The sequence below is a fragment of the Dreissena polymorpha genome, chromosome 13, assembly GCF_020536995.1.
Source record: "Dreissena polymorpha isolate Duluth1 chromosome 13, UMN_Dpol_1.0, whole genome shotgun sequence".
Taxonomy (NCBI): domain Eukaryota; kingdom Metazoa; phylum Mollusca; class Bivalvia; order Myida; family Dreissenidae; genus Dreissena; species Dreissena polymorpha.
This window is the reverse complement of record NC_068367.1, coordinates 31,606,903-31,617,349: the sequence shown is the minus strand read 5'-3', so window position 1 is coordinate 31,617,349 and position 10,447 is coordinate 31,606,903. Positions and strand designations below refer to the sequence as shown.

General features: G+C 36.0%; 1 protein-coding gene across 1 annotated transcript; it reads right to left on the bottom strand.

Annotated features, from left to right (window-relative positions):
- Positions 1 to 5,625: 5,625 nt before the first annotated feature.
- Positions 5,626 to 10,190, bottom strand: LOC127854554 (heat shock 70 kDa protein 12B-like). Its single transcript, XM_052389619.1, has 4 exons — positions 9,894 to 10,190; positions 8,595 to 8,813; positions 8,189 to 8,306; positions 5,626 to 6,683 (listed from the first exon to the last, which is right to left on the bottom strand). Exons 1-4 carry the CDS (start codon positions 10,188 to 10,190, stop codon positions 5,626 to 5,628), a joined length of 1,692 nt encoding a protein of 563 aa, XP_052245579.1.
- Between the last annotated feature and the right edge of the window lie 257 nt (positions 10,191 to 10,447).

The window sequence follows — 10,447 nt, the reverse complement described above, 5'->3', positions numbered from 1 at the left end:
GTTAGCTGTTTTGTTATTAGTAGCGCCAGCTTATGCGCGGGAGAATTGATGAAAAAACTAGGGTCGTACCCGGAAGAAGCTGCTGAAGGTGGCCTACTATGCAGACGTAATGATTATAGATATCTAGTATCGAACGGGGACCGATCTCGTTACCACCACAATGGATGATCAAAAGTTCAGGTTGCTGATTAAATAGCAATATAGAATTAATGGATTCTTGTAAGTCTTCCAGACGCATGCCGCCTTTGAAGTCCCAGGTGATGTTGATCCTCGAGTCCTTTAAGCCCAGATCACTACCGAATGCACTGCCTACTGTCCTATAATAAGCATCCCTTATTATCGATGAACCAACTATCCAGACGTTCCTTATGTGACCTAATATACCCGATAAATATGAAACTTATTATCAGACGCTCAAAACGTTAAACGTTTACCTGTGCCAGCCAACAGTATACCTTAATACAGTGGAAACCCTCTAAACCGGATCCTCCCTAAACCGGAATCCTCTCTACACCGGACAAATTGTCCGGTCCCATTTTTTCCCCTATAAAACCATGCGTAAAATATCTCCTCAAGACCGATATCCCCTCAATTGCGAATACCGGTCATTCTTTAGATCAAAATTTGGTCATTCCATACGTAATTGTACCTCTCTAAACCGCTCAGGGCCGGTTTATTGCACCTAAGACCTGGTGTCAAAAAGTTGTGAATAGCGGATTAAAGATGCATGAAATTAATAAAGGTGGTCGAAAAAATTTGTAACTGTAAAAATCGCAAAACAATTTAAAGATACTTGTCCTGTGATGTACATATCGATCAATGGAGGTGATAATACTGACTATAATTACTGATAACGAGCATAGAGTACTTTAGTGTGTTTTGTTTTTGATATAGGAAGCCGTGAATTGTAATACTGTTAATGCTATTTAATTTTGTGTTGTTTATCACAATTGCAAGTGTCATATGCAATGGTGATTTGCAGAGTTATTGAAGCAGTTGCATTAAGAAATTCATTTAGATTTTTAAACTGTTAACTAAGACTACAAATGACCGAACCTATTTCTAAGCGAATGTGCGTGGATTGTCCCTACAATACAAAATCAAATTGATCAAAGAGTCAGAGATGCTCCCTAAACCTACACTAAAGATGCTGTCAGAGAAATATGAGGTAGGAAAATCGACGATCGGGGATATCGTGCGAAAAAAGTAAATTCACATAACAAATGCATACATGTATAAAATAGTTTGTTTTTCAGGGTGCACTGTTTGATTTATATTGTGACTGATATTGTTGATATATGTAAATAAACTATTAAAATTTGATTAAAGTGTGTTTTCCACATTAGGCTATGTAATTGACTTTCTGAAAGTAAAAAAGTCAATGTCCCCTCTAAACCGGAATCCTCTCTAAACCGGAATTTCCTGTCGGTCCCGGGGTTGTCCGGTTTAGAGGGGTTCCACTGTATAACCTAATTGGCTCTTTCGAGATAAGTTTCCGGTTCTAGTAGGTAAATAAAAGAACTTGTATTTTATTTTATACATAGCCTAAATAGATCACCAAACATTTGTACCATGAGCAATATACTTTGTAAATGAATAAGCACATTTAGTGCACCATCAACCAAACACGTAACAGATATATATAACCACCACAATGTTCTTCCGGGATTAAGTCCCGGTTCCTGTGGAGACCCGAGAACGGCGTTATCTACCAAGAACTTGATATTTATTTAATATTTACTTATAGCCCAAAATGATCACCGGGCTTTTCACCATAAGCAAATTTTGGTTGATCGTTTCAACACCATAATTTTGAAAATGAATAAGCACATTTAGTGCACCATCAACCAACCATATATCATTATATATATATAACCACCACAATGTTCTTCCGGGATTAAGTCCCGGTTCCGGTAGAGACCCGGGAACGGCGTTATCTTCCAAGAACTTGATTTTTATTTAATATTTACTTATAGCCAAAAATGATCACCGGGCTTTTCACCATAAGCCAATTTGGGCGATCGAATCAACACCATAATTTTGAAAATACATAAGCACAATTAGTGCACCATCCACCAGCCATATACCACATATTCACCATTATAACCACATTTTCTTATTAAGACTATGATCCTATCTGTTATTATTGGATTTAGTTTCGGTTGCAGTAGAAACCCGTGAACGGCGTTACTACCAAGGTATTATATGACAATATGTGTTCCCATCTTAGACTATTTACTTTAATCAAAAGACTCAAGTGTAAAGCCAGCATGCTTTAATATGTGTAGAATTTTACTTTTCGAAATTTGATATAATTAAACCAATTAAAACATCAGTTCAAAATACGTATACATATTGGTGTATTATAATAAAAATATCATCTAACGAATGTAAGACTTGTATGCATCAGATTTCCATCTGCCCGTGGCTTTAATCTCTGGTACTGAAGCGCCCTTGTTGAACATGCCTGATGCACCCCCTATCCGAAATGAGTGAGATTTATATCGGCTATCGTCTAAGCCCGTTGCGCACACAGTTTTCTTTAAAACTGCATTGAATTGAAAAATTGTTAGTGGGCTGCCATCAAAGTGACAGAATAGCGGACCCTGTTTGTCTGGACGGTACTTCAAAAAGTCTAGAATAGCACTATAACAATTCAGGTCAGTGGGGTCGATCTGAATGCAAACGCACGAGCCATCTCGGCGTTGATCTGTTTTCGAAGCCCTGATGCATAATGTTATAAAACTATTCCCCATTATGATATCTTCCGCCATTATAACCTGCCCCGTTGACTTTACGCTGGGCACGGCAAGCTCGCTCATATGGCGCACTAAAAGGGTCGAAACTTTAACTTCTGCTGCTGCAGAAAAAAAGCTGCTCGTGCAGCATCTAAATGCTGCTCGGGCAGCAATTTGTTGCTCGAGCAGCATTTATTCTGCTGCAGCAGAAAAATCCTGCTCGACCAGCATTTATTTTTTAGATTATGGAATCAGCCAATCTGAATCAGATTACACATAGGCATAAATCATGTAACGTTGGAGCAATTGGTCCACCAAATTTGCATGTTCCTACATGACTTATAGATTTTAAAGCTTAATTATTATTTTATTAACAACTACGAAAAAGGGATGATAATTTAATAATAATGAATTACAACACAGATAATGAGTTTATGGCAGTTTTTCTAAAGTTATTGTCAGGTCTATTTTGTTTCCGTAGAGGTAGCTTATGTCGTCCGTTTGTAAGCTCAAATGTGATTGGCTGACGGGTTCAAGGGCTTATTCTAAAATAAATGCTGGTCGAGCAGGATTTTTCTGCTGCAGCAGAAAAAATTGCTGCTCGGGCAGGAATTTTGCTGGTCGAGCAGCATCTAGATACTGCTCGAGCAGCAAATATGCTGCTCTAGCAGTAATTTGCTGCTCAAGCAGCATTTAAATGCTGCTCGAGCAGCATTTATACGCTTACGCGTAGAAGTGCTATATAAGCACACGAAAATACAGCGCTTAACAGTATTACTTCGTATTGTGACTGACAAGTGAACTCTAATTTGTTAAGCAGCATTCGGAGAACGGACTGAGAGATGGGAAACCGGGAATTTTTTCTGGGAACGCCTTAAACCTTCCAGTATTTCCGCGTGCAGTCATCGAAGTCATTTATTTTGTTGATGTAGCTTATTGCAGACACATGTTGGCTGACTGTTGAACTCGCGTATTGACGGAGAGATAAGAATGATATATATTCGGTTACAGTCTCCACAGACGTTCTACTTTTTTAAAAGAGATTTTATATTGTTTACAGTTTTGTAATGCTATTTGATATGAATGTACTTGACAGAACTATGGTCGAGAGTAGACAAATATATTTATCACTGAAAAGCTTCAAACACAGACACAATGACTATGTTAAAATGAAAATAATATTGTTTCTCAAAACTTTGTTGCCGATTTCTCAAGAAAGTCAGGAAAATAAATACGTGTCCTCGAATCTCTCACGCACTTGTGTTATAACTCTTGTATTATCCCGACCGTGGCACAACAAGAAAGGACAGAACATATTTTTTTAACTACATTACTTTTCAGTAAGTAAATCACTTATCTGATGTAAATTAGCATGCACGCGTTGATTATGCGCAGTGGTTACAGAGATGATGCGCTAGCTATTCTCAGCAAATGTTACATCAATAAATCATTTTCGTCGGACATGTTGAGTGTTTTCGCAGGAAATTGAAGGCTTCGGAACAGGACGTTATCGACACAAAGCACATTATTAGGCAGTTTATTTTGTTGAACTCGTCTGCTGTAGTGAGTAAATATGCGCCGAATACGGGAAATGTGCAGGGCGCCAACAAGTTTTGCCAATAAAGTGTGAACCCTAAATCGTGTTTAGCTAATTTGAAAATATGCCAGCTATTGTTCAACGCACGTTGAACGAGTGGTTGCAATTTACAGTGAAATTTAAATCAGCTTTCGCGTGATATTAGACATTTAATTAGAAACAATAATACCGGTAGGGTAATCACTTTTATTTCAGTGTCTCGGAAGAAGTGATGATCCTTTACGTTAGTTTTCGTTTAAAGGATGCCATAACGAAAATCCAGACTCGGCGGAAAATGTCGTCCCATATAAGCCTCTGCGGATTGTGGGCATATTTATCATATTATATTCATATAATGACCGATCGTTGTCTTCATCCTTATATCATGATAACGGTATGTATTGATACAGTAGCAACTTTTCCGCAATAACGCATACATTTTAAAAGTTCTTCCTTTACACTATTGTCAAGAGGGTAAACACACATGCTAACCAGCGAAAATGCCATATTGCCAGAACATCACCGAAAATGATCAACATACGTACTTTTGCAGTTCAATATAATGTATTCTCCTGGTCAATCAGTATGCGATGGCTGAGAGCAACCAACTCAATATCATACACAGGTAACAATTTATATATGCATAGTATAACACATTTTATGTACTCGACAATCAAAAGCTTTTACAATAATGAACAATACTTTTTAATGAAACAGTCAACAGGTTCGATTTCGTAGCTTTAAGAGTGGGTATACTTTTGTTCATTTTACAATAATAAATAAACATGTGTATCAAAACAAATATTAAGTTGTATGATTTGTGTCCCAGTTTATATGGAGGCAAATTTAGAAGATTCAAACGATGATTACATCCATAAAACAATTATGCTATTAACTGATTGACATACTTACATTCCCAAAATATGTGTTTATTAATTTCACTTTCAGATAAAAAAAACTGTTGGCTGACAGGAGTGACATATATTAATTTAAATAAAAATGAGTTTGTACCTATAATTTTTTGTACAATTCTGTATTGAAGCTTCTGTAAATTGGTTTCCAGTTTAAACGAAAGGGCATATCAACATGTCGCCAATCTTTTATTTTAATATAATTAAGAATGATCCACCATTTATCTATACCTATACACACTATCGAAGACTTGTGTTTGGAAATTATTTCATACATTGTTTTTTTTTACCTTTTGTGTTTTCCAAGAAGGCCCGTAGCTAATGGGAATAAACGGCACCACATATCTGGTGTCATTCATCCTGAAATGTAACTAATGGATTTTACTTTAAAGTATACGTGCTACTTGTTCAAGTCCAGCGTCATGCTCTCTACCTTACCTGTAGAGGTGTCCTTAGCCATCACATGAAGCTCAGTGTCCCCAAACATAAACGTAACTTCTATGTCTTTCGTCCCTAATGGAGTGTCTTTGTCGTACTGCAATTTTAATTGCCCAAGAAGTTCACATCCTCGATCTGTTACGTAAACGGGATTCTTTTCTTTTGTTCTGTATATTGGAATGCCCGCGTTTTTTTTACTTTTTCTACTGAAGTTTGTATGTGTCACCTTGCTATCAAGAGGTACATCTTCATTTATTCTTAGAAATATTTCGAATACATTGCGTACTCTCCATTCACCATCGATGAATTCCTTCTTCTCCACTGGATATAAATTCTCTCGATAGTAAGCACGCACCTTTATCCCGTACGTGCAATCCATAACCCTTGATGATATGATATCAGGTTTGCGTCCAAACATCACGGCTCCCTTGAGCACGGCCAAACCCGCCTCTCCAGGCACTATTAGCCGTTTGTCTGGGAGCGCTTCTTGTATCCTTTGTTGAACGTAGGGACTCTCCGCAAACCCTCCAACTAATATAATTAGACTTAGGTCTTCATTTCTTTCTTCTTGAATTATATTTTGAATATATTCCACCATCTTTGAGACTGGCTCTGCGAACCACCTTTGCATGACTGATGAGTTTACTCCAAGTTTGTCTTGGCTTCTTAGATACACTTCGTCGCCGTAATTCAGTGATTTCAGTCGATCCAATAAGGACAGATGGAAATGCTTTTCCGCAAAGGCTTTCAGCGCAATCGGAATGCGAAAGATTATGCCATCATTAGAATCAAATTTGAATTTCCTCTTCTTCATTTCGAAGTCGCGAAGAATCTCAATGAAGTCGTACATATCATCACTTTTAAGACTTTCAAGAGAATTCTCTCCAAATATACTTCTTATAAATTTCAAGAAGTTTTCATCTACATATATACCTCCCCACGGCCCTCCACTTGGAGCGTGGATGTTCTTTAATGAGCCATCTGACATTTTCTGATGAGCAGAGATATCAGCAGTTCCTCCTACAAATTACAACATATAAGTTATTTTTTTAAAGCATATAAAATCAAGTTTCGACGATACATATTTTCAGGGGCGTTTTCACGTCTGAGTAAATTGACAAAATTGAAAAAAGTTGTTTCAGATTCGCAAATTTTCGTTTTAGTTATGATATTTGTGAGGAAACATTTATACTGAACATTTACCACGCTCTAAAGTAGCCATTATATGCGTCTTTAGACGATTTAAAAACCCGAAAATTATAAAGAGTTGCGACGCGAAACGAATTAATAATTTGGAGAGTTCTGTTGTTGTCGTTATATTTTGTGAAACAACGAGGATTGGTTATATCAAGTATAAAAAACTCCCGTCATTCTATACGGAAGGATGGCCGTGTGGGCTTAGTCGGAAACTTTTTACTCCAGGACTCCAGGGGTCAGCTGTTAGAGCCCTGCTGAGGGTTACCTTTTTTCTTTTTTAATTTTATTCTTAATTGTTTTAATGGAGCTTTTTATATCCAATTTTAACTTTTATCAATATAAAGCATTTAATGACAAATCTAAAAAATGCCAAAATCTGTGGACAGGCCCCTTTAAGAGTAAGTCCTGCAAACTGCGTATACACGTGTTAAAACTCGAATTGAACATTTTTCAGTTTTGAAAGGCATTTTTGTACAAGCCTTTGAATAAATCTATGAAAGCGTTGTGTATGACATGCTATTTTGTGCCAAACATATTGATTGCTATGTGTATTCCTTTTGTGAAAATATAATATATGCTCATATTTCTAAAACCAAACAGATATACGCTGAATTTTTATTCTTAAACCTGATATACGAGCAAATATATGAAAAAATATGGAACTTCCGTTATAATACCAGTAAAGATATTTGTGTTTACCACAAGCAGTCTTTTATTTTAAACAATCAAACAATCAAAGTTTATTAATCTATTTCAAACATTCTGCCTTATATTATTGAAACACTCTGTGTCTCGAGGACACTATGGATAAATGCTCCATTAGGGAGCATTGCGTGAACAAAATAAAGAAAGAAAATTGCCTAAAGAAAAACAGTAAAGAGAGTTATCCGTGTCGTTTCGTTTAAATGTAGTGAATGGCGTGAAGAAACACATTGTATCATTCAAGTTATGTTGTCGTTTTGTATTTTGTTATGTTCACGTTTTTTCAAGACGAGGCTAATGTGTTGCAAAAAACAACACGCTCAATATTGTATAAAACACACATGTTCATGTTTAAGCTATTATAGTAGTTCCCTGTGGGCACAAACAGAAAACACATGTATATTGTTTATATGTGTTACACAAGTAATGTATTTTAAATATTATACCAATACATAGTTGTCGTAAATGTCAAACTTACTTTCTTCAGGTGCGTTAAGCGAAAAATTCCTACCTGCAAAACTGCTTAATTCAGGTAAATGAGTACACTAAAATTTGACATTATAACTGTTAACTAAGGTGTCGTTTTAACTAATTTCATTACAACTATCAAAACGAAATTCACAAACCTCCTATGTCCACAACAAGAAACTTTTGGCCTTCCAACGTATGGCCTAGTGACTCACTCCAGATGGCAGCTGCCTCCGGCTCTAGCGCAAGTTTCAATCGTTTGCTGTCAATACCTGCCTAAAAAACGACCGACCTTGCGTCTGGTAAATGCGAATACATGTAATTACATGTTTACATAATTTCCAAGCATGATATTTTCAATCGATAAATACGTTCTTTGTCGAATAAATTGTACTTAAATTTGGTATAACAAAGTTTTCAAGTGCACACGGAAATTTAGCTGATTGTATATATTCGTACAATACGCCTAGGTACAACAACGTACTTCATCTTATGGATTTATTCCAGATATTAACTCTATAAAAACTTAGGTTATATCTTAACCTCGGTTTTTATATTGTGTACCTCGATGGCGGCCTCCCTCATGAACTGTTTTGCAGCGATTCCCCAGATAGCTGGAACCGTGATGATGTACTTGATATCAGACTCCTTTATCCCCGTGTATCTTAATTCTAACGTTTTCAACAGATGTTGTTGAAGATAGCGGATGCTCATGATAAATATTGGCTTTGCTGGATGCGGTTTTCCTTGTAAATCCTCAATTGTAGTTGAGTGGGATATAACCTGAAATTTAAATAATTTAGATAAAAACTATCATCGCAACGTTTCTTTATACATGTTACACAGTTTAACTAAATTATAAAATATGTTATAAAACAAATACGACGTATGTTTACTCAGATGTATCCGCTTTTCCTTATGAAATATTGTATTGTTCATAACGGATCCATGGTCTATGTGCATAACTTTTAATATCGATTAAAAAGTAATATTGATACGCTAACGCCCAGGTTTTCTGCAAAAAGTACTTTTTTTTTCTAATAGCTATTTTTAAAGTTAAAATGTATGTATTTGATTATTGAATACGAAGACGAATCAGCAAACACCATCATTCAATTATTGCAGCCAGGTTTATTCAGATGGGCTCATTAAACTATCGATGGCATTTTCTACTTCAGAGACTATAAGACATGTATATTTGATGTTTTCTACTGAATACTTGTAAAAAAATACCCGATAGCTTTGATAATTGTTTACATCTTATGTCTAATACGGTATTTCATCTGGGGATACGTTCTTAGTATCATCCATTAAATGTACCCTAACAGAATGTCGAAAGATTGAAATGGTCTTACGAACGTTTAAGTGAAAGGTTATTCAAGTTTAAAAATTATTTTCAAGAAATGTTATGACCATTCACAAACAAAGAACTTCACAAGTGGTGCTTTTGAATTTGAATGTGCATGTTTTCTAATCCGACTGGCTTAATTATGTTCGTAACCTAATGATGTCTCAGTCTTCCTAAAAACAGCTTCAGATATAAAGTTTATTTAGTTACTTGCATAATAGTGATCACGTTTGGCTAAACATTAACCAAGAAAAGAAGATGAGTGTGGTAATCAAAAATGTGTGTGGCTAACATCATAGAAGGAATTTTGTCACCAAATTCTTTTTTTTTGAGCAGTTTGAAAAACTAAAGCAGTATAACACAATATGGATATTTGATCATATACAGTACCGTACACTTCTAAGAAACCATGAATACGCGGACATACACTTTATATGTTTTTAATACTGAAAAAGCTATGAAATGACCAAATTTCGTTCAGTTGTGTTTAAGAACTCTTTATTTAAAACCTTTACCTTTTCATTGTGCAGGGCCATCTTAAACCGCGAAAACAGTCTCCATCGGTGGTGCTTTTCTTCGCCTGTCAGAGAATAATATTTTTCTTCCGCGTCGAATCCGAACGAGAGAAATTCGCCAGCCTCGTTGAGAAGTACACACGTTGGTGTTTTCAGGGAGACAAGCAGACCAGAGCTGGCATACCATTTTTCATTTGTTTTCACGTCAGTCGGACTCTCTTTGAGGGAGAACGCATATCCGCTGTAAGTGGTTCCAAAATCGAAAGCAGCCACAATGCACGTATAATCACTGGACATTCCGATCTAAAACTAAATTGTTATAGATCTGTTAGTATAAATGTATTCCTTACTATACGACACACAGGCACGAATAATGCTTAGTAACATGAAGACAATATGCATTGGAGCAATTAAAAGGGACTTTTTCACAGTTTGACACCATGATAATTTCCCAAAGAAATTGTAATAAATTAAAACAAAACAATATATGTATTATATTGAACCAATCCAAAAAAAGCTTTCTGACGATGAAAAATTTTAGCATGTGCTTTCTC